Source organism: Saimiri boliviensis, chromosome X (genome assembly GCF_048565385.1).
Source record: "Saimiri boliviensis isolate mSaiBol1 chromosome X, mSaiBol1.pri, whole genome shotgun sequence".
NCBI lineage: Eukaryota > Metazoa > Chordata > Mammalia > Primates > Cebidae > Saimiri > Saimiri boliviensis.
Window position 1 is genome coordinate 59,710,995 of NC_133470.1, and position 26,284 is coordinate 59,737,278.

General features: G+C 39.6%; 1 protein-coding gene across 1 annotated transcript in view; it reads right to left on the bottom strand.

Moving 5' to 3' along the window:
* The window catches only part of TEX11 (testis expressed 11), a gene marked incomplete at its 5' end in the record, with an annotated part of 328,765 nt that overhangs the window by 111,812 nt on the left and 190,669 nt on the right, over window positions 1-26,284 (bottom strand). Inside the window, one exon of the mRNA XM_039475670.2 lies at window positions 9,139-9,241. Within this exon, the coding sequence (XP_039331604.2) occupies window positions 9,139-9,241 (103 nt within the window). The remainder of the gene's footprint in view (window positions 1-9,138; window positions 9,242-26,284) is intronic.

Below are 26,284 nucleotides of genomic sequence, written 5' to 3' on the forward strand. Positions count from 1 at the left end.
GAGAAAGGTCGGGTTACCCACAAAGGGAAGCCCATTAGACTCACAGCAGATCTCTCAGCAGAAACCCTACAAGCAAGAAGAGATTGGGGGCCAATATTCAACATCCTTAAAGAAAAGAACTTTCAACCCAGAATCTCCTATCCAGCCAAACAAAGCATCATAAGTGAAGGAAAAATAAAATGCTTTGCAAACAAGCAAGCACTCAGAGATTTCATCACCACCAAACCTGCTCTACAAGAACTCGTGAAAGAGGCTCTACACATATAAAGGAACAACCAGTACCAGCCACTCCAAAAACACACCAAATGGTAAAAGAGCATCAACACAATCAAGAAGCTGCATCAATTAACCAACAAAACAGCCAGGTAGCATCAAAATGACAGTATCAAATTCACACATAACAATACTATCCCTAAATGTCAATGGACTAAATGCCCCAATCAAAAGACACAGCCTGGCAAATTGGATAAAAAGCCAAAACCCATCAGAGTGCTGTATCCAGGAAACCCATCTGACATGCAAGGATACACAAAGGCTCAAAATAAAGGGATGGAGGAAGATTTACCAAGCAAATGGAGAGCAAAAAAAAGCAGGAGTTGCAATTCTCATCTCTGATAAAATAGACTTTAAACCAACAAAGATCAAAAGAGACAAAGAAGGACATTACATAATGGTAAAAGGATCACTGCAACAAGAAGAGCTAACGATCCTAAATATATACGCACCCAATACAGGAGCACCCAGATACATAAGGCAAGTTCTTAATGACTTACAAAGAGACTTAGACTCCCACACAATAATAGTGGGAGACTTTAACACCCCATTGTCAATATTAGACAGATCAACCAGACAGAAAATCAACAAGGATATCCAGGACCTGAACTCAGACCTGGAACAAGCAAACCTAATAGACATTTACAGGACTCTCTACCCAAAATCCACAGAATATACATTCTTCTCAGCACCACATCACACCTACTCTAAAATTGACCACATAATAGGCAATAAATCACTCCTCAGCAAATGCAAAAGAACGGAAATCATAATAAATAGTCTCTCAGACCACAGTGCAATCGAGTTAGAACTCAGAATGCAGAAACTAACTCACAACCGCACAGCTTCATGGAAACTGAACAACTTGCTCTTGAATGTTGACTGGATAAACAATGAAATGAAGGCAGAAATAAAGATGTTCTTCAAAACCAAGGAGAATGAAGACACAACATACCAGAATCTCTGGGACACATTTAAAGCAGTCTCTAGAGGAAAATATATAGCAATGAGTGCCCACATGAGAAGAAAGGAGAGATCTAAAATTGACACCCTATCATCAAAATTGAAAGAGCTAGAGGAGCAAGATCAAAAAAACTCAAAACCTAGCAGAAGACAGGAAATCACTAAGATCAGAGCAGAACTGAAGGAAATAGAGACACAAAAAACTCTTCAAAAAATCAAGAAATCCAGGAGCTGGTTTTTTGAAAAGATCAACAAAATAGACAGACCACTAGCCAGATTAATAAAAAAGATAAGAGAGAATAACCAAATTGATGCAATAAAAAACAATAAAGGGGATATCACCACAGATTCCACAGAAATCCAAACCATCATCAGAGATTATTACAAACAACTCTATGCACACAAACTAGTAAACCTGGAAGAAATGGATAAATTCCTAGACACCTGCATCCTCCCAAGCCTAAACCCAGAAGAAGCCGAAACACTGAATAGACCAGTAACAAGGTCTGAAGTTGAGGCAGCAATAAAGAGCCTACCGGCCAAAAAAAGCCCAGGTACAGATGGGTTCACAGCCGAATTCTACCAGACATACACGAGGAGCTGATACCATTCCGTCTGAAACTATTCCAGACAATCCAAAAAGAGGGAATCCTTCCCAAATCATTTTATGAGACAAACATCATCCTGATACCAAAACCCGGCAGAGACTCAACAAGAAAAAAAAATTTCAGGCCAATATCCATGATGAATATAGATGCAAAAATCTTCAATAAAATACTGACAAACCGATTGCAACAGCATATCAAAAAGCTCATCCACCATGATCAAATAGGATTCATCCTGGGGATGCAAGGCTGGTTCAACATACGGAAGTCCATAAACGTAAGTCACCACATAAACAGAACCAAAGACAAAAAGCACATGATTATCTCAATTGATGCAGAGAAGGCCTTTGACAAAATTCAACAGCCCTTTATGCTAAAAAACCTCAATAAACTAGGTATTGACGGAACGTATCTCAAAACAATAAAAGCTATTTATGACAAACCAACAGCCAATATCATACTGAATGGGCAAAAACTGGAAGCATTCCCTTTGAAATCTGGCACTAGACAAGGATGTCCTCTCTCACCACTCCTATTCAGTATAGTACTGGAAGTTCTAGCCAGAGCAATCAGGCAAGAAAAAGAAATAAAGGGTATTCAAATTGGAAAGGAGGAAATCAAATTGTCTCTATTTGCAGATGACATGATTGTATACCTAGAAGACCCCATCATCTCAGCCCAAAATCTCCTGAAACTGATAAACAACTTCAGCAAAGTCTCAGGATACAAAATCAACGTGCAAAAATCACAAGCATTCCTATACACCAGTAACAGACTTAGAGCCAAATCAAGAACGAACTGCCATTCACAATTGCTACAAAGAGAACAAAATACCTAGGAATACAACTAACAAGGAACATAAAGGACCTCTTCAAGGAAAACTACAAGCCACTGCTCAGTGAATTAAGAGAGGACAAAAACAGATGGAGAAACATTCCATGTTCATGGTTAGGAAGAATCAACATCGTGAAAATGGTCATACTGCCCAAAGTAATTTGCAAATTCAACGCTATTCCCATCAAGCTACCAATGACCTTCTTCACAGAACTGGAAAAAAACACCTTAAACTTCATATGGAACCAAAAGAGAGCCCGCATAGCCAAGTCAATTCTAAGCAAAAAGAACAAAGCAGGAGGCATCACACTACCGGACTTCAAACTATACTACAAGGCTACAGTAATCAAAACAGCATGGTACTGGTACCAAAACAGAGATATAGACCAATGGAACAGAACAGAGGCCTCAGAGGAAATACAACATACCCACAACCATCTGATCTTCGACAAACCTGACAAAAACAAGCAATGGGGAAAGGATTCCCTGTTTGATAAATGGTGTTGGGAAAACGGGCTACCCATGTGCAGAAAGCAGAAACAGGACCCCTTCCTGACACCTTACACCAAAATTAACTCAAGATGGATTAAAGACTTAAACATCAGACCTAACACCATAAAAACCCTAGAAGAAAACCTAGGCAAAACCATTCAGGACATAGGCGTAGGCAAAAACTTCATGACCAAAACGCCAAAAGCAATGGCAACAAAAGCCAATAAAGACAAATGGGACCTAATCAAACTCCACAGCTTCTGCACGGCAAAAGAAACAGTCAGTAGAGTGAATTGGCAACCAACAGAATGGGAAAAAATTTTTGCAGTCTACCCATCTGACAAGGGGCTGATATCCAGAATTTACAAAGAACTAAAACAGATCTACAAGAAAAAAAAAAAAAAAAAAAACAAGCCCATTCAAAAATGGGTGAAGATATGAACAGATACTTTACAAAAGAAGACATACAGGAAGCCAAGAAACATATGAAAAAATGCTCATCATCATTGGTCATTAGAGAAATGCTAATCAAAACCACATTGAGATACCATCTCACACCAGTTAGAATGAAAATCATTAAAAAATCTGGAAACAACAGATGCTGGACAGCATGTGGAGAAATAGGAACACTTTTACACTGTTGGTGGGAATGTAAATTAATTCAACCATTGTGGAAGACAGTGTGGCGATTCCTCAAGGACCTAAAATTAGAAATCCCATTTGACCCATATACCCAGCAATCCCATTACTGGGTATATATCCAAAGGATTATAAATCATTCTACGATAAGGACACATGCACACGAATGTTCATTGCAGCACTGTTTACAATAGCAAAGACCTGGAGCCAACCCAAATGCCCAACGATGATAGACTGGATAGGGAACATGTGGTACATATACACCATGGAATATTACACAGCCATCAAAAACGATGAGTTCACGTCCTTTGCAGGGACATGGATGAACCTGGAAACCATCATTCTCAGCAAACTGACACAAGAGCAGAAAATCAAACACCGAACGTTCTCACTGATAGGCGGATGTTGAAGAACAAGAACACATGGACACAGGGAGGGGAGCACTACACACTGGGGTTCGTTGGGGGGAAATGGGGGAGGGACGGGGGTGGGGAGGTGGGAAGAGATAGCATGGGGAGAAAGGACAGATACAGGCAAGGGGACAGAAGGCAGAAAACCACACTGCCATGTGTGTACCTATGCAACAATCTTGCATGTTCTTCACATGTACCCCAAAACCTAAAATGCAATTAAAAAAAAAAACAAGTGTTGGCAAGGATGTGGAGAACAAGGAACCCTTCTACATATTACAGTCCCATAGGTGGGAATGTAAATTACTATGGCCATCATGGAAAGCAGTATGGAGGTTCCTCAAAAAAATTAAAATAGAAGTACCATATGATCCAGCAGTCCCACTACTTGGTTGAATATCCTCCCCAAAAAGTGAAATCATTATGTCAAAGAGATATCTGCACTCCCATATTCACTGCAGCATTATTCACAATAGCCAAGCTATGGAATCAACTTAAGTGTCCATCAAAAGATAAATGAATAAAGAAAATGGTGTATATATACACAATGGAATACTATTCAGCCTCAAAAAAAGGAGAAAATCCTGTCATTTGTGAAAAAAAAATGTATGAACCTGGATGACATTATATTAAGTGAAATAAGTCAGGTACAATAAATACCACATGATCTCATATGTGAAATCTAAAAAAGTTGACCTCATAGAAGCAAAGTAGAATGATCATAAAAGCAAAGTAGAATGGTGGTTGCCAGGGACTAAGGAATGGGGGAGATTAAGGAGATGGTGAAAGAATACAGAACTTCAGTGGAGTAGAAGAAACAAGTTCAAGAGATCTATTGTACAACATGGTGACTATAGATCATAACAATGTATTCTATTCTTTTTTTTTTTTTCAGACGGACTCTTGCTCTGTTGTCAGGATGGAGTGCAGTGGTGCAATCTAAGCTTACTGCAATCTCTGCTTCCTGGGATCAAGCAGTTCTCCTGCCTCAACCTGCCAAGTAGCTGGGAATACAGACGTGCACCACCATGCCCAGCTAATTTTTTTTATTTGTAGTAGAGACAGGGTTTCACCATGCTGGCAGGATGGTTTTATCTCCTGATCTTGTGATCTCCCTGCCTCAGCCTCCCAAAGTGCTGGGATTACAGGTGTGCACCACTGCACCTGGCCCAATGTATTCTATTCCCAAAAAATCACTGAGAGTTTAAGTGTGCTCACAACACACACACACACACAGAAGATAAGTATGTGAGGTAGGGTTCGCTGTGATGGCTCATGCCTATAATCCTAGCACTTTGGAAGGCTGAAGCAGGAGGATTGGTTGAGCCAAGGAGTTTGAGACCAGCCCGGGCAACATAGTGAGACTCCATCTCTACAAAAAATAAAAGAGATGAAGTACAGGATCATTTTAACCTGGGAGGTCAAGGCTGCAATGAGCTGTGATTACTCCATTGCACTTCCACTTGGGTCACAGAGTAAGACCTTGCTTCAAAAAAAAAAAAAAAAAGATATGAGGTAATGTATATGTTAATTAGCTTGATTTAGCCATTCCACAATGTAAACATCTTTAAAACACCATGTTGTTCATAATCTATCTATCTATATATATATATATGATTTTTATTTGCCAATTAAAAAATAAGTTTTTTTAAAAAACTTGTATCCAGAATATATAAAGAACTGTCAAAAATCAATAATAAAACAAAACTCTATCTTAAACTCAGAAAAAGATTTATACCAACACTCCACCAAAGAAGATACATGGATATTAAATATTAGACATTATGGAAATGCTTAATGCCACATTAAAACACTATTATCCACTATCAGAATGGCTAAGTTTTTGTTCTTTATTATTTTTAAAGTTCCAGAATACACGTACAGAATGTGCAAGTTTATTACATAGGCATACGTGTACGATGGTAGTTTGCTGCACCTATCAACCCATCACCTAGGTTTTAAGCCCCACATGCATTAGCTATTTGTCCTGATGGTCTCCCTCCCCTTCCCATGCCCACAGGGCTCCAGTGTGTGTTTTTCCCCTCCTTGTTGTGTCCATGTGTTCTCATTGTTCAACGTTCACTTATGAGTGACACCATGTGCTGTTTGGTTTTCTGTTCCTATATTAGTTTGCTGAGGATGATGGCTTCCAGCTTTATCCATGTCCCTGCAAAAGATATGATCTCATTCCTTTTTATGGCTGCATAGTATTCTTTGGGGGATATATGTCACATTTTCTTTATCCAATCTATCACTGATGGGCATTTGGGTTGGTCCCATGTCTTTGTTATTTTGAATAGTGCTGCAATGAACATACATGTGCATGTATCTTTATAACAGAATGATTTATAGTCCTTTGGGTATACACCCAGTAATGGGATAGCTGGGTCAAATGGTATTTCTGGTTCCAGATCCTTGAGGAATCATCACACTGTCATCCACAATGATTGAAATAATTTACATTCCCACCAACAGTGCAAAAGCATTCCTATGTCTCCACAGCCTCACCAGCATCTGTTGTTTCCTGACTTTTTAATAATCTCCCAGAATGGCTAAATTTTTTTAAGTGGATAATTACAAGTGCTGATGAGAATGTAGATCAGCTAGAACTCTTAAACATAGCTGGTGCACATGTGAAATTGTAATGGCCACTTTAGAAAACAGTTTTGCAGTTTCTAATAAAGTTAAACATATATTTTCCATTTAAGTCCACAATCCTACTCCTAGCTATTTACCCTAAAGAAGTAAAATATTATCATCAAATTATCTGGGCATGGTGGTGTGCACCTGCAGTGCTAGCTACTCAGGAGGCTGAGGCAGGAGAATCGCTTGAACCCAGGAGGTAGAGATTGCAGTGAACTGAGATCATGCCACTGCACTCAAGACTGGGTGACAGAGTGAGACCCCATCTCAAAAAAATATTATCACACAAATTATGTAAAGAGATGTTTTATAGCACCTTTATTTACAATCATCAAAACTTAAAACTTTGAACTTGTCTCAGAGGCAAAAAAAAAAAACCCTGAAAACCATCCAAATATCCTTCAACTGGTAAATGAATTTTTCCATACTGTGGTATTTCCAAACTATGGAATGCCACACAGCAATAAAAAAATAAAAAAATTAAAACTGTGGATACACACAATATGGATGATTTTCAAATGCATTAAGCTAAGTGAAAGAAGTCAAGTTCAAAAAGCTTCGTACTGTTTGATTTCATTTATATGACATTCTTGAAAAGACAGAACTATAGAGATAGAAGGTATCACTGATTTCCAGGGCTGAAAGTGGTGAGGAGTGACAGTAAAGAGGCCTGAGGTATTTTTTTCTACATTGTGGTGATAGTTATATGACTGTATGCACTTATTAAAACTCATAGAATTTTTAACATATATAAACCTCACAGGACCATACACCAGCAAGAGTAGATTATATGTATCTTCAATATACATGACTTTTAAAAAAATGGTCACAGATAACTGGAGAAGAATTAAAAGGGTTGATCTGATGCTGTATTTAAAAAGTAAAATAATTTTTTAAAACTAATGTTCAAGCAAAAGATTTAACAGGGAATTTATTACTATTTTTGCCTTTTTTTTTTTTTTTTTTTTTTTTTTTTTTTTTTTTTGAGGCAGAGTCTCGTTCTGTCGCCAGGCTGGATGGAGTATAGTGGTGTGATCTCGGCTCAATGCAACCTCCACTTCCTGGGTTCAAAGGATTCTCCCGCCTGAGTCTCCTGAGTAGCTGGGATTACAGATGCACGCCACCACGTCCAGCTATTTTTTGTATTTTTAGTAGAGACAGGGTTTTACCATGTTGGCCAAGATGGTCTCAATCGCTTGACCTCGTAATCCGCCTTTCTAGGCTTCCCAAAGTGTTGGGATTACAGGCGTCAGCCACTGTGCCCAGCCTATTTTTGGCATTTTTACTGGCAAAAAACTTCAAGTTCTTTAATCCTTAAACATGGTGTATCAAGTAAAACAAATGCCTACAAACCTCTAATGCAAACTTTGGTGATGAACATGACAGCAATATTAACCTGTAATTTACTATTTCTTAATTATACAGATATACTTTACTATTCTGGAATATTTCCTTTTTAATGTAAATGAATGATCCTTTTTCTCATGAAGTGAATAATAGAGTACCTTGTACCTAGTAGCAGTCCAGAAACATTTGCTTAATTGGATTCTATACATTTTGTGTGGAGTCATTAATTTAAATTTCTTAATTTATGCCAAACAAATGGCAAACAGTCTGGAGCTCAGAATGCCTCAGGATTAGTTCAGATACCCTGAGGGCTCAAGGCTGAAGGCATTCATATCTGAGCAAAGGCATATCTATAACCAATTCAACATAAATGTGCCTATGCAAACACACCAGCTAGAAACCATGCTTAACATAATGGAAAGGCCTCAACATTAATGGGATGAGGGTTACGTGTAAAATTCCAAAACTGTCCACTCTGTGGAGATAAACTCGATTTCAAGGCCAAATCTCTCATCAGTCTCCTCCCAAGTAAGTGAAAACAATCAAAAGGTACCCCAACTTTCATTTTTTGAAGAAAATTCTTAACTGATATGGGTTTTTAGTACAATCTAACACATAGCTTTTTAAATTTAATTTTTTGAATAGGTTGGTTTAAATAAAAGTTAAAAAAGTACATAGTGATAAGACTTTCCCCAATTCTTATCCCATGTTTGCCCAGTTCCTCTTCCATCCATAGATAACCACGTTCTTTTACTTTTATATAACCTTCCACAGTTTCTTTTTGCATCATTGTATCATCTTTACATAGGAAAGATAGAACATATATTCAATTCAATTGTCTTAAAAACAATGTTCTTTTCCCATTGTGTTTGAAGAGAATTATTTATGCTTTGTGTTACTCATCAAATATAAATAACAAATAAAATTTATACCTCTTTGAGAGTCGCCCTCTATGACTGCAATCTTGAATACATAAAACTGAGTGAAAACATTTCTAGGATCATGTCGTTCAGCTTCTGCCACTGCCTCTTTGGCCTGAAAAGAAAACATTGGGTCCTTTTAATAAAATCTACGAGGAAGGATTTACCATATTTTACTAATATCATTAAGGTAATCAAAATGGTTGAGGGATACTCACAATGAAAATATATCAATCTAAGAAAAATATTTGCTGAACTGCTCTTCTAGAATGCTAAAGTAACTTTGAGTTCTACTTCTGGCAATAGAGTGAGTTAGATCAGACTCACCCTCCTGCTGAAAGCAACCAAAACTGTTGGATGAAATATTAACTTTTTTTACAGAAAGAATAAGAGCAACTGACAAGATAGTACAAGAATTATCAAGGCAAAATCTAAGGAAAAGTGAGGCCTCAGAGAGGTAAGCAGAAAAGGAAAGTCACTTTTACCTGGTAAGCATTTGCAAATGTAAGCAAATGTTTACTTGAGTTTTGAGGAACATCACTAGGTAAGGGAACAGACATCAAGTTCCAAGGGATCACACTCCTAGACTAGGGACAAGCCAAAAGTAAACCCACTCCTACTTACATCCCTAGGGGACTGCAAATAAAGTTACCATGGTGCTGAATAGAAGGCAGCACAATGGGATGGAGGGAAATAATCCCTGAGGTGTAATAATAGGAGACAAATGTATTTACTTCCCGAAACTATGTTATACAGGAAGCTAAAAGACCTAAAGTTGAGAATTTAGTTTAGATAGCTCCTGAACATCTACGGAAGCAAATGTAAATCTTCTCTGGAGGAAACCACCTTCACCTTAGCCTCTCAAATATTTACATAAATAATTTTTCAAGAACCAAGAGTTGTACATGTTAAAAAAAATAACAAAGCACACTTGGAAACAAGGTATCATAAACAGCAGAAACAAGAAATAACAGAAGCAGACCCTCAAGATGCAGATACTAGAATTTTTAAACACTGCTTATAAAACAACTACACTTTCAAAATCGAAAGAAATATAATGTATGCTCAAAATATATGTATGTGGGTTGATACACAATGGTATGAATTAATATAGTTACAGTGGTTATTTCTAGATGGTATCCATCCTATTTTATTATTGCCTGTGCCATACCAGTTATTATTTGTTTATTAGTGAAGTTAGTAGGAAACAGAGACCATAAAATGTGACTTTGGGAATTTGAAACAAGAAGCTTTTTGAAATGAAAAACCCAATTACCCAAATTAAAACATAATACACAGGTTTAGTAGCAGATTAGAAACAGATGAAGAGAAAATTAGTGAACTGAAAGATAAAACAGAATACAATGGCCATAGTGCAGCACAGAGTGATTACAAACATGGAAGACAGTTAAGAAAGGATTCTATACTTTCTAGGATAGCCACTAAGAAATTAGAAGCAGTAAATTATTTTCACACAAGTAGAAGGGGAAGACTGGAATGTAAAAAACATTTAAAGTAGTATTTTTAACAAATGGTGCTTGAACAACTAGATATCCATATGTAAAAAAGTACATTTAGACATAGACTACAAACCTCATAAAAATTAACTAAAAATGGATTATAACCTAAATATAAAACCCCAAACTATAAAACTCTTAGAAGACAACATAGGAGAAAATCTAGGCTAACTTAGTGGGTTTGGCAATGGCTTTTTAGACACAACACCAAAAACCTATCTATGAAAGAAAAAACTGGTAAGTTGAACTTCATTAAAATTAAAAACTGCTCTGTGAAAGACATGATTAAAATAATAAAAGATAAAAGCCACACATTGGAAAAAATATTTGCAAAACACAGATCTAATAAAGGACTGGTATTCAACACGTATGAAGAATTCTTCAAACTCAACAATAAGAAAACAAACAACCCAAAGTATAAAATGGGCAAAAGACCTGAAGAAACACTTCACTAAATAAAATACACATACAGCAAATAAGTATATGAAAAGGTGCTTAATATCATATGTCATTAGGGTTTTGCAAATTAAAACAGCAATGAGATACCACTACACATCTAAAATATCTAAAATTCAAAACACTTTAACAACATGTAATGCTGGGCAAAGATGTGGTGCAACAGGAACTCCCATTCATCACTGGTGGAAATGAAAAATAATAGAGCCACCTTGGAAGACACTTTGGCAGTTTCCTACAAAACTAAACATACTCTTGCTATACAATCCAGCAGCTGCACCTTTGGTATTTACTTGAATGTGTCAAAACTTTGTCTACACAAAAATCGGCACAAAGATATTTGTAGTGGCTTTATTCATAATTGCTGAAATTTGGAAGCAACCGAGATGTTCTTCCATAAGTGAGTGTATCAACTAATATATCCAGATAATGGGATATTATTCAGCAATTAAAAAATGAACTACCAACTCATAAAAAGACATGAAGGAACCTTAAATTCATATTGCTAAATGAAAGAAAGCTATTTGAAAAGGCTACATACTACATGATTCCAATTATGTGACATTCTGGAAAAGGCAAAACTATGGAGACAGTAAAAATATCAGTGGTTGCCACTAGTTAAGTGAGAGGAAGGAAGGGATGAATATGTGAACCACAGGGAGTTGAAACTATTCTGTATGGTATAATGGTAGACACGTTTTTATACATTCATCAAACCATATATCATGTACAACACAAAGACTAATCCCTAATGTAAAGACTTTAGTTAAAAATAACATACCAATTTTGACTTATCAATTCTAACACATATAGCACACTAATGCAAGATGTTAATAACAGGGGAAATTGAACATGTGAAGAATGCTGAGGGGTATATGGAAACTCTCTATAGTTCCTACTCAATTTTTCTGTAAACCTAAAACTGCTCTTACAAGTAAAGTCTATTATTTAAAAACACTGATCCGAAAAAAGGCAAGGAGAGTAAAACAGAATAGAAATGATAAACAGAAGCCGGGTGTGGTGGCTCACGCCTGTAAACTCAGAACTTTGGGAGACTGAGACAGTCAGATTACCTGAGGTCAGGAGTTTGAGACCAGTCTGGCCAACATGGTGAAACCTAGTTTCTACTAAAAATACAGAAATTAGATGGGTGTGGCAGCACACACCTGTGATCCCAGCTACTTGGGAGGCTGAGGCATGAAAATCACTTGAACATTGGAGGTGGAGGTTGCAGTGAGCAGAGATTGCACCACTGGACTCCAGCCTGAGCATATAGCGAGACCCTGTCTCAAAAAGAAAAAAAAAATAATAGAAAGCATAAAGTTATAGATTTAAACTCAAAAATACCTATTATATTAAATGTATAAACACGAAATGCACTAGTTAAAAAACAAAAATGGTCACACTGAATTAAAAATATCTAACTACATGTTCTTTAGAAGTGGCACACCTAAAATATAAATATATTAAAAGTTCAAAGTAAAGGGATTAGAGAAGATCTATCTGGAAAATATTAACCAAAGTGTGGATATATTAATATCAGACAGAAATGACGTTAAGGCAGAAAATAATACTAAAGAAGATCACTTCATAACAATAAAACTTCTACAAACAAACATATTACAGTAGTAATTTCATATGTATAAATAGTATGGCCTAAAATATATAAAGCAAAAATAATAAAATTAAATAAAGAAATAGATAAATGCAAACCATAAAGGGACATTCCAGCACCTCAACTCAGTAAGTGATAAAGTACACAAAATATGAGTTTTGATACAGAAGATTCAAACAAAATGAACAAACTTAAATTTATACGTGTGTATATAGGTGGTCTCTGTCTTGGAACTTTTTGACCTTATCATGAGTTTATCAGGGTGTTACCAAATTGTAAGTCTGGGAGCTCCTTATAACTTATGATGGTGTTACGGTTTCTATTAAGTGCATGTTGCTTTTCCATCATTATAAAATCAAAATATCATTAAGTCAAACCATCACAAGTTGTAGATGCCTGCTATTTTGCCAGAATTAACTGCATTTTCGCCTTAAATATTTTCAACTTAAAATAAATTTATTGGGAACTTGATTGTAAGTCAAGGAACAGCTGTACATATATGTACATACAAGGTGCCTAAGACGGCAGAAAACACGTTTCTTTCAAGCACACAAAATATTTACAAAAAGTGATCATTTACCTAACCATTAAGCAAATCTGAACTTATTTCAGTCTAAAATCAATGACAATCTTATAATTAAGCTAGAAATCAATTATTTTATAATGGCTTTAAAATGGCAACAAAATCCCCATATGTTTCAAATCTCAGAAATAATATTTTTAGATTATCCAACAGTCAAAGAAAAAACCACAAGGGAAATTGGAAAACATTTTGAATTGTATAATAAAAATACTAAATGTGTCAGTATTCTCCAGAGAACACTAATTTGTCATTTTCTATTAAGTCTCTGTGTTGGCATCTCCACATTAGATGAAGTAGTCACTTCTCCTAGGCTTCAGGAACTGTCCCTGTACAGGAAAAGATTCCCACCAAAGAGCCCAGTCAGATATTCTGGGGGTCTCTCAAACCTTCATGCTAGTCCAGCCTGCTTGCTTTGTTCTTTTCAGCCTCCAGCCATATAAGGTATGCCTCACATCAGTACACTGAAACAAGTGATTCTGAAGCCAGTTCCATGGGTGATTACCAGCAAAGTTGGACTCTTGGACACTTCGTCCAACTCTTTCTCTCCCCCAGGGAGAAACTGAGAGCTAGGGATTTTTGTCTACTGCTCTGTGCTGAACTTAGGTTGGCGGGGGGCGTCTGGTGACTGCTAGCTAAAATCTCCACCTCTGATCAGGCGCAGTGGCTCACGCCTGTAATCCCAACACTGGGTGGCGAAGGGCAGGCGGATCACTTGAGGTCAGGAGTTTGAGAACACCCTGGCCAACATGGTAAAACTCTGTCTCTACCAATACAAAAATTAGCTGGGCGTTGTCGTGTATACCTGTAGTCTTGGCTATTCAGGAGGCTGAGGCAAGAGAATTGCTTGAGCCCAGGAGGTGGAGGTTGCAGTGAGCCAAGACTGTGCCACTGCTCTCCAGCCTAGGTGACAGAGCAAGGCTCTGTTTCAAAAAAAGAAAAAAAAAAAAAACTCCATCTCTGCTGTCACTTGCCTCCAAATGGCTAGGTAATGCCAGTTCCTGTTAACACTTTGAGATCGGCAAGTCAGAGGCCAGTGATTTGGGTACCCATGGAAAAGTAATGGTGTTAGATGCCTTGGCAAACTCTTTCCCTCCTGATGAAGAAACAGGACAGCTATGGTTTCTGTGTGTTCACTCTGTAATGAGCGGGGGGTAGGAACCATGATATTTACCAGCCCAAGCCACTTTTTTGATTCTCCCCTAGCCGGCTATACTATGTTAAACCTGTCGAAGCTCCTAAACTAGCAAGATAGATGCCAAATCCTGGGGCAGCCCCAGAAAAGTTGGGGCATGGAATACACTTCCTCTCCCCAGATCAACTCTTTCTGTCCCCAGAAGGAAGTTGAGAGCTGGAATTTTTAATCTTCTCACTCTGTGCTGCCTAGGGCAGAGAAGCATGATGTCTACCAGTCCAAGCTGCTATATCTATTTTCCTCCACATGGCTAGACTGTGCCAGGCCTGTGAAAGCTCCAACACTGGCAGGACAGAAGCCAGTCCTCTGGTGGGCCCGCTCAGAAAAGTTGGAGTTATGTACACATGAACCAATTTTCTCCCTCCCATGGTTGAAGCTGGGAGCTAAAGGGCCTCTTTCTGATCATACTACTGTATGATCAGGAGTAGGGATTCTAGTAACAGGGTTTCCTGAATCTCCCTGTAGGCTTTGGTGAGTCTGATTTTACATTTACTCAGAGTGCAGGAACCTTTTGATCAGTTTCTGGATTTCTCGTAAGGAGAATTTGTCCATGAATTAATGCTGAATCAGTATGCTTGTTCAGGGATGGAGAATCGAGGGCTTCCCATTTCATCTTGCTGGCATCACTCTCCGGATAGCTTTACATCTTAGGGAAAAAATTATTCAAGTTTTACAAACTTTTCTAGATAACAGAAAAAGGAATCCTCTGCAACTTTTTAATAAAATCAGCATACCCTTCATATCAAAACTGAATAAGGACAAAATGAAAAAGAAAAATTAGAGACCAATTTGACTCACAAAGAAAAACACAAATATCTTAAACAAAATATTAACAAACCAAACCAAGTAAAATAGGAAAAGAGTAACATCATGACTGAGTTGAGTTTTTTCCAGGAATGAAAGGCTGGTTTAAACCAAAAACTCTGGCTGGGTGCAGTGGCTCATGCCTGTAATCCCAGCACTTTGGGAGGCCAAGATGGCGGCGGATCACCTAAGGTCAGGAGTTCGAGACCAGCTTGGCCAACATGGTGAAACACAATCTCTACTAAAAACACAAAGATTTGCTGGGCATGGTGGTGTATGCCTGCAGTCCTGGTTATTCAGGAACCTGAGGCAGGAGAATCGCTTCAACCCGAGAGGCAGAGGTTGCAGTGAGCTGAGATCGTGCCACTGCACTACGGCCAGGTTGACAGAGTGAGACTCCATCTCAGAAAAAATAAAATAATATAAATAAATAACTCCAACAATATAAGTGAACACATTAGTGACATAAAGGAGAAAAAAATCATATGATCATCTCAAGAAAGCATAAAATCTCTTAACAAATGATCCATAGATGAGGACTTCCCAAATCTGAGGTATGTTATCTGTACTGGGTTGAATATTGTCCCCTCCAAAATTCATGCCCATCACAGAACCACAGAATGCGACCTAATTAAGAAGTAGTGTCTTTGTAGATATAACAAAATTAAGATGAGGTGATAATTGATAAGATGGGCCTTAAACCAATGACTAGTGTCCTTATAACAGGGAAATTTGGACACAGACACAGATAGTTGAACACCATGTGAATACTTAAGACACAGAGATAACACCATGCAATTACAGAGGCAGAAACTGGAGTGATAAACCTACAAGTTAAGGATTACAGGCAAACATTAGAATCTAGGAAGAACCCTCCGCTGAAGTCTTCAGAGAGAGCTAGCCTTACCAAAACCTTGATTTTGGACTTCCAGCCTCCAGCACTACAAGTGTACAAACTTATGTTGTTTTAAGTCACACAATTAGTAGTGCTTTGTTATAGCATCCCTAGGAAACTAATAACCTTATCTATAAAACAACAACACAAAAGAACACCCTAAAGCAAACATCATGCTTAATGGTAATTTATGACAGCTTTCCCTTTTAAATTCAGAACACCACTTCAACATAGTAGCTGAATTATTAGAAAAAATAAGACAAGAAATATATAAAACACATTGAAAAAGAAGAAACACAATAGTCAATTTATATAATTGGATATGTAGACAACCCAGAAGATTTTCTAAGTAAATTATTACAACTATTAAGCGACTTTAGCAAAGATAGCCGTATAAAACACACATATATGTGTATATATATGCCACATGAGGCTGGACATGGTGGCTCATGCCTGTGATCCCTGCACTTTGGGAAGCTAAGGTAAGAGGATCATCTGAGTCCAGGAGTTTGGGACCAGCCTGGGCAACATAGTAAGACACCCATCTCAACAAAAAACAATTGTTAATTAGCCAGGCATAGTGGTGCTTGCTTGTGGTCCCAGCTACTCAAGAGGTCAAGGTAGGAGTATTATTTGAGCCCAGGAATTCGAAGATGCTGTGAGCTGTGATCACACCACTGCACTCCAGCCTAGGTGACAGAGTGAGACCCTGTTGGTAAGAAGGTAGGTAGGTAGATAGGTAGGAAGAAAAAAAAGCTGTGTGAAAGGATTCTGGAAATATGGCGGTAGAAGCAACATTTCTCTAAACTCTCATGAAAAACTGAGCATGCAAATGGCAAAACCCCAAACCACAGACAGCATTTACAACAAAACTGAGTGACAAAGTATCCCCAGGCATTACAGAATACAAGTGGGTAGAGACAAAGCAACTATAGATCCAAGACCTGCATTATGTCAGCATCTGTACAGGATGAAGGAAAAAAAGGAAATAATAGGGAAGTGTCTAATGGACTACGTAGAAAAGGAGAACCCCAGAATTGGCTTGCAGAAATCCACTAAACAGCATGATGGGGAAATTGGAGAACAGCAGTTGAAGCTGGGAGATAATTTGCCTTCTCCATTACTGAGTGAGTGCAAGGACCTCATATCAAAGATATGCTAAAGAAGCTATAGCAGTCTAGGCCCTATGAACCCTTAAAGCTCCCCTCTGAGTCAGACTCCACACTGAGGAGGAACTGCTGAGAGTACAATCAAAAACTAAACAAGCCAGTGACAACAAAGATGAAAGAAAAGGAATAGATCAGTGTTGTCCAATAGAGTTCTGTAATGGTGGAAATGTTCTGTATTTGTGCTATGCAACAGAGTAGTCATTAGCTACACATGGCTATTTATCACTTGAAATGTGGCTAGTACAACTGAAGAAATAAAATTTTATAACTTAATTCAATTTAATTTTAATTTTAATGTACATAGCCACACATGCCTCATTGCTATCATATTGAGCAGTGTGGGGGTACACCAAAAGACAAGGAGAAGCAGAGCCAGGAAATCTCAGGAAAAAAAAGCTACCTTATTTTTAAACACTAACAAATCAAACCAAACAAAATAAAAAACAAAAAAAAGGAGCTCTGTGAAGCAGTAACACTTTTTAAATGTCTATCTTTTTATAAGAAAAACTAATTTCACATCAAAATAAGAAACAGTAAAGCTTCAAGGTAAATACTCTATAAAAAGTTGTAAAAAAATTAAAATAAAAAAAGCAGCAGCAGCAACAGAAAAGTATCCACACAGACAATGAAAGCCATGTCAGAAAGATGTGCCCAAAAAACAAGTCAAAATCTTAACCAACTATTTAAAAATGAGCTAAAGACATTTTAAAATGATACAAGAGATTACGACCCAAGATGGACAACTAGGAACAGCTCAGAATGGCAGCTCGCAGAGAAAGTGCAGAGTGTAAGTGGACACCGCATTTCCAGACAAATTTTTATTGCCCAAAGACCAGGAGACTCCCAGGCAGGGGAACCCCATGGGTCGCCAGCATGGCTGTTTTGGCCAGTGCGGCTACTTTGCCGGAGGCCTGGCACGGCGGTTCTCCATACAAAATACACTGGTCCAAGTGTCCTTTCAGTTGGCGATTGGAGACCCAGGAAGGCAGATCGGCCATTCATCCGATTTAAAAAGGAGCTGAAACAGAAAGCCAGGCCAGGAGATTCCTGGGCAAAAAAATCACCACGAATCTCAGTGCCGCTGTTTCAGCCTGCGCAGTGAGTCGCCGCTCAGGAAATCACACAGATCCCGGCACCTTTTCAACAGGCGACACGAACAACTGGGAGAGAGTCGACCCTTCAACTAAAAAAAAGAAAAAAAAAATAACAGACTCAGAGTCAGAAAGTCAGGTGATCAGGCTTGGCTGGACCCACCCACACACACAAAAAAACAAAACATCAATTGAAAATGCTCTGGGTTGAGAGTTTCACAGCAAGCAGAGCTGAACCCAGGACGGTCCAGCTCTGTGAAGGAGGGGCGTCTGCCATTACCAAGACACTCCACCACTACGGAGGTAGTCCACCATGACTGAGGCAGCCCGCCGCTGCGGAGGGAACTCACTGATGCCGAGGCAGCCTACCATTACAGAGAGGGTCTGCCATTAGAGAGGTGGGCCACCATTGCCGAGGCAGTTCTAACTACACCCATATAAACAGGACAGCAGGGAAGATCGTGCGGCAGCTGGGCAGAGCCCACAGCACAGCAGCTCAGCAAAGCCTCTGCAGGCAGACAGTGACTATGCTGTTTCCTCGCTGGGCAGGGCAGCCCCCCCAAAAAAAAAAAAGGCAGCAGCACAATGGAAACTCACAAATAAAGCCATAACTCCCTGGGACAGAGCACCGGGGCGGGTGGGGGGGGGGAGGAAGAGTTTATGAGTTCTGCTGCAGAACACCTACACGTACCTGCCCAGAAACTCTGAATGAACAACAGAGCTCATAGCTCAGCACTTAAGCTCCAATAAAGGACAAACTGTCTCCTCAAGCAGCTCCCTGACCCCTGTATGTCCAAAGGGTCACCTAATAAAGGAGAGAACACACTGACATTTGGCGGGTATCCTTCTGGGTCAAAGATAGCAGAAGAAACTGGTAATAACCCTTACTGTTCTGCAGCTGCTGCAGGTGATCCCCAGGCAAGCAGGGCCTGGAATGGACCTCAGCAGTCCTACAGCAGAGGGGCCAGACTGTGAGAAGGAAAACCAAGAAACAGAAAGAAATAACTTCATCATCAACAAACTGGATGTCCACTAAGAGACCCAATCTGAAAGTCAGCAACTACAAAGACAACAAGTGGATAAATCCACAAAGATGGGAAGAAACCAGCACAAAAAGGATGAAAACACCCAAAACCAGAACACCTCTCTTCCTGCAAGGGATCACAACTCCTTACCAGCAAGGGAACAAGGCTCGATGGAGAATTAGTGTGATGAAATGACAGAATCAGACTTCAGAAGGTGGGTAATAAGAAACTTCTGTGGGCTAAAAGAACATGTTCTAACCCAATGCAAAGAAACTAAGAACATTGAAAAAAGATTTAATGAAATGCTAACGAGAATGGACAGCAAAGAGACGAATATAAGTGAATTGATGGAGCGGAAAAACAAAACATGAGAACCTCGCGAAGTATGCACAAGTTTCAACAGCCAAATTGACCAAGCAGAAGAAAGGATATCAGAGGTCGAAGATTGACTCAATGAAATAAAATGAGAAGGCAAGATTAGAGAAAAAAGGGTAAAAAGGAATGAACAAAGTCTCCAAGAAATGTGGGACTATGTCAAAAGACCTAATCTACGTTTGATAGGTGTACCTGAATGTGACGAAGAGAATGAATCCAAGCTGGAAAATACTCTTCAGGATATCATCGAGGAAAACTTCCCCAACCTAGCAAGGCAGGCCAATACTCAAGTCCAGGAAATACAGGGAACACCACAAAGATATTCCTCAAGAACAGCAACCCCAAGGCACATAATCATCAGATTGACCAGGGTTGAAATGAAGGAGAAGATGCTAAGGGCAGCCAGGAAGAAAGGTCGGGTTACCCACAAAGGGAAGCCCATCAGACTCAACGCAGATCTCTCAGAAGAAACCCTACAAGCCAGAAGAGAGTGGGGGCCAATATTCAACATCCTTAAAGAAAAGAACTTTCAACCCAGAATTTCACATCCAGCCAAACTAAGCTTCATAAGTGAAGGAAAAATAAAATCCTTTGCGAACAGGCAAGTACTCAGAGATTTTGTCACCACCAGATCTGCCTTACAAGTGCTCCTGAAAGAGGCTCTACACATAGAAAGGAAGAACTAGTAACAGCCACTCCAAAAACATACCAAATGGTAAAGAGCATCAACACAATCAAGAACCTGCATCAACTAACGGGCAAAACAGCCAGCTAGAATCAAAATGACAGGATCAAATGCACACATAACAATATTAACCCTAATGTAGATGGACTAAATACCCCAATCAAAAGACACAGACTAGCAAATTGGATAAAAAGCCAAAACCCCTTGGTGTGCTGTATCCAGGAAACCCATCTGACATGCAAGGATACACAAAGGCTCAAAATAAAGGGATGGAAGAAGATTTACCAAGCAAATGGAGAGCAAAAAAAAAGCAGGAGTTGCAATTCTCATCTCTGATAAAATAGACTTTAAACCAACAAAGATCAAAAGAGACAAAGAAGGACATTACATAATGGTAAAAGGATCACTGCAACAAGAAGAGCTAACGATCCTAAATATATACGCACCCAATACAGGAGCACCCAGATACATAAGGCAAGTTCTTAATGACTTACAAAGAGACTTAGACTCCCACACAATAATAGTGGGAGACTTTAACACCCCATTGTCAATATTAGACAGATCAACCAGACAGAAAATCAACAAGGATATCCAGGACTTGAACTCAGACCGGAAACAAGCAAACCTAATAGACATTTACAGAACTCTCTACCCAAAATCCACAGAATATACATTCTTCTCAGCACCACATCACACCTACTCTAAAACTGACCATGTAATTGGAAGCAAATCAATCCTCAGCAAATATAAAAGAATGAAAATCATGACAAACAGTCTCTCAGACCACAGTGCAATCAAGTTAGAACTCAGAATGCAGAAACTAACTCAGAACTACACAGCTTCATGGAAACTGAACAACTGGCTCTTGAATGTTGACTGGATAAACAATGAAATGAAAACAGAAATAAAGATGTTCTTCAAAACCAAGGAGAACGAAGACACAACATACCAGAATCTCTGGGACACATTTAAAGTAGTCTCTAGAGGAAAATGTATAGCAGTAAGTGTCCACATGAGAAGCAAGGAGTGATCTAAAATTGACACGCTATCATCAAAATTGAAAGAGCTAGAGGAGCAAGACCAAAAAAACTGAAACCCTAGCAAAAGACAAGAAATAACTAAGATCAGAGCAGAACTGAAGGAGATAGAGACACAAAAAACCCATCAAAAAAATTAATAAATCCAGGAGCTTGTTTTTCAAAAAGATCAACAAAATAGACCACTAGACAGATTAATGAAAAAGAAAAGAGAGAATAATCAAATAGATACAATAAAACACGATAAAGGTGATATGACCACAGATTCCACAGAAATTCAAACCATCATCAGAGATTATTACAAACAACTCTATGCACATAAACTAGTAAACCTTGAAGAAATTGATAAATTCCTGGACACCTGCCTCCTCCCAAGCCTAAACCAGGAAGAAGTCGAAACCCTAAATAAACTAATAATAAGGTCTGAACGTGAGGCAGCAATTAAGAGCCTACCACCCAAAGAAAACCCAGGTCCAGATGAGTTCACAGCTTAATTCTACCAGACATACAAAGAGGAGATGGTACCATTCCTTCTCAAACTATTCTAAATAATATAAAAAGAGGGAACTCTTCCCAAATCATTTTATGAGACCAACATCATTCTGATACCAAAACCCGGCAGAGACTAAACAAGAAAATAAAACTTTAGGCCAATATCCAAGATGAACACAGATGCAAAAATCTTCAATAAAATACTGGCAAGCCGATTGGAACAGCACATCAAAAAGCTTATCCAGGAGATGCTGGGAAGATGGCCGCCTAAGAACAGCTCAGGACTTCAGCTCCCAGTGAAAGTGCAGAGGGTGAGTGGAAGCCGCATTTCCAGACGAACTCTCATTGCCCACAGACCAGGAGATACCTAGGCAGAGGGGTCGCCAGCGTCGCAGTCCCAGCCTGTGCAGCTGTTTTGGCCCCCATGGGGCTGATTCCGCCCGCACGGCTGCTGTGGCCACGTCCTGTTGCTGTGGTTCTCTGGACAAAAGCCACTGGTCGGGGAGCCCTCTTAGCTGGCGATCAGAGCCCTGAGATGGCAGAGTTGCCCATTGATCTGAAATAGCGAGCCAGACCAGGAGATTCCTAGGCAAAAAATCCGCCAGGAGTCGGCGCCGCAGTTCGAGCGGACTCAGTGAGTCGCAGCACGGAAGATCCCGGCGCCTTTTCAACAAGCGACTGGAACGCGGGGTCGTTCAACTTAAAAGAAAAGACTGAGTCAGGGAGCCAGGTGATCAGGCTCGGTTGGTCCCACGCCTCCACCCCAAACAACAACGAAAACAAAAACAGTAATTGGAAACCCTCTGGGTTGAGCCCTACAAACCAAGCACAGCTGAACCATGACGGTCGGGCTCGGCGGGGGAGGGGCTTCCGCCATTACTGAGACTCTCCACCACTACGGAGGCAGGCCCCCGTTGCCGAGGCAACCTGCCACAACAGAGAGAGTCTGCCATAACACAGTTGCAGAGACAGTTCTAATTACGCCCATATAAACAGGACTGCAGGGAAGAGCTCGGGGCAACTGGGCGGACCCCACAGCAGCTCAGCAAAGCCCAAGCCGGCAGACAGTGGCTAGGCGTGCTGCTAGCTGGGCGGGTCAGACCTGAAAGAAAACTCAAAAAAGGCAGTAGTGCAGGGAAACTCATAAAGCTCCAACTCCCTAGGACAGAGCACCTGGGAACAAAAAGTGCTTTATGAGTTCAGCTGCAGCAGACCTAAACATACCTGCCCAGCAGCTCTCAATGAACAACGGAGCTCACAACTCAGGACTTAAGCCCCAATAAAAGATAGACTGTCTCCTCAAGTAGCTCCCTGACCCCCATAGATCCAAAGACGCACCTCATAAAGGAGAGAACGGACTGACAGTAGGCGAGCATCCTTCTGGGACAAAGATAGCAGAAGAGGAAACTGGCAGCAACCCTTACTGTTCTGTAGCTGCTGCAGGTTACCCCCAGGCAAGCAGGGCCTGGAGAGGACCTCAGAAGTCCTACAGCAGAGGGGCCAGACTGTTAGAAGGAAAGCTTAAAAAAAAAAGAAGAAGAAGAAGAAGAAGTAACTTCAGCATCCACAAACTAGAAGCTCACTCAGAGACCCAATCTGAAAGACAGTAATTACAAAGACAACAGGTGGATAAACCCACAAAAATGGGAAGAAACCAGCGCAAAAAGGAAGAAAACTCCCAAAACCAGAACACCTCTCCTCCTGCAAGGGATCACAACTCCTCACCAGCAAGGGAACCAGACTGGATGGAGAAGGAGGGTGATGAAATGACAGAATCGGACTTCAGAAGGTGGGTAGTAAGAAACTACAGTGAGCTAAAAGAACACGTTCTAACCCAATGCAAAGAAACTAGGAACCTTGAAAAAAGATTGGACGAACTGCTAACGAGAATGGAAAGCATAGACAGGATTATAAGTGAATTGATGGAGCTGAAAAACACAACACAAGAACTTCGTGAAGCATGCACAAGCGTCAACAGCCGAATTGACCAAGCAGAAGAAAGGATATCAGAGGTCGAACATCAACTCAATGAAATAAAAAGAGAAGGCAAGAACAGACAAAAAAGTGCAAAGAGGAATGAACAAAATCTTCAAGAAATGTGGGACTATGTGAAAAGACCTAATCTACGTCTGATAGGTGTACCTGAATGTGATGAAGAGAATGAATCCAAGCTGGAAAATACTCTTCAGGATATTATCCAGGAAAACTTCCCCAACCTAGCAAGGCAGACCAATATTCAAATACAGGAAATACAGAGAACACCACAAAGATATTCCTCAAGAAGAGAAACCCCAAGGCACATAATCGACAGATTCACCAGGGTTGAAATGAAAGAGAAAATACTAAGGGCAGCCAGAGAGAAAGGTCGGGTTACCCACAAAGGGAACCCTATTAGACTCACAGCAGATCTCTCAGCAGAAACCTTACAAGCCAGAAGAGATTGGGGGACAATATTCAACATCCTTAAAGAAAAGAACTTTCAACCCAGAATCTCCTATCCAGCCAAACTAAGCTTCATAAGTGATGGAAAAATAAAATCCTTTGCGAACAAGCAAGCACTCAGAGATTTCATCACCACCAAACCTGCTCTACAAGAACTCCTGAAAGAGGCTCTACACATATAAAGGAACAACCAGTACCAGCCACTCCAAAAACACACCAAATGGTAAAAGAGCATCAACACAATCAAGAAGCTGCATCAACTAACCAACAAAACAGCCAGGTAGCATCAAAATGACAGTATCAAATTCACACATAACAATACTATCCCTAAATGTCAATGGACTAAATGCCCCAATCAAAAGACACAGCCTGGCAAATTGGATAAAAAGCCAAAACCCATCAGTGTGCTGTATCCAGGAAACCCACCTTACATGCAAGGATAGAAAAAGGCTCAAAATAAAGGGATGGAGGAAGATCTACCAAGCAAATGGAGAGCAAAAAAAAGCAAGAGTTGCAATTCTCATCTCTGATAAAATAGACTTTAAACCAACAAAGATCAAAAGAGACAAAGAAGGACATTACATAATGGTAAAAGGATCACTGCAACAAGAAGAGCTAACGATCCTAAATATATATGCACCCAATACAGGAGGACCCAGATACATAAGGCAAGTTCTTAATGACTTACAAAGAGACTTAGACTCCCACACAGTAATAGTGGGAGACTTTAACACCCCATTGTCAATATTAGACAGATCAACCAGACAGAAAATCAACAAGGATATCCAGGACCTGAACTCAGACCTGGAACAAGCATACCTAATAGACATTTACAGAACTCTCCACCCCAAATCCACAGAATATACATTCTTCTCAGCACCACATCACACCTACTCTAAAATTGACCACATAATAGGCAATAAATCACTCCTCAGCAAATGCAAAAGAATGGAAATCATAACAAACAGTCTCTCAGACCACAGTGCAATCGAGTTAGAACTCAAAATGCAGAAACTAACTCACAATCGCACAGCTTCATGGAAACTGAACAACTTGCTCTTGAATGTTGACTGGATAAACAATGAAATGAAGGCAGAAATAAAGATGTTCTTCGAAACCAATGAGAACGAAGACACAACATACCAGAATCTCTGGGACACATTTAAAGCAGTCTCTAGAGGAAAATATATAGCAATGAGTGCCCACATGAGAAGAAAGGAGAGATCTAAAATTGACACCCTATCATCAAAATTGAGAGAGCTAGAGGAGCAAGATCAAAAAAACTCAAAATCTAGCAGAAAACCGGAAATCACTAAGATCAGAGCAGAACTGAAGGAAATAGAGACACAAAAAACTCTTCAAAAAATCAAGAAATCCAGGAGCTGGTTTTTCGAAAAGATCAACAAAATAGACAGACCACTAGCCAGATTAATAAAAAAGATAAGAGAGAATAACCAAATTAATGCAATAAAAAACGGTAAAGGGGATATCACCACAGATTCCACAGAAATCCAAACCATTATCAGAGATTATTACAAACCACTCTATGCACATAAACTAGTAAACCTGGAAGAAATCGATAAATTCCTGGACACCTGCATCCTCCCAAGCCTAAACCCGGAAGAAGCCGAAAGCCTGAATAGACCAATAACATGGTCTGAAGTCGAGGCAGCAATAGCGAGCCTACCACCCAAAAAAGGCCCAGGTCCAGATGGGTTCACAGCCGAATTCTACCAGACATACAAAGAGGAGCTGATACCATTCCTTCTGAAACTATTCC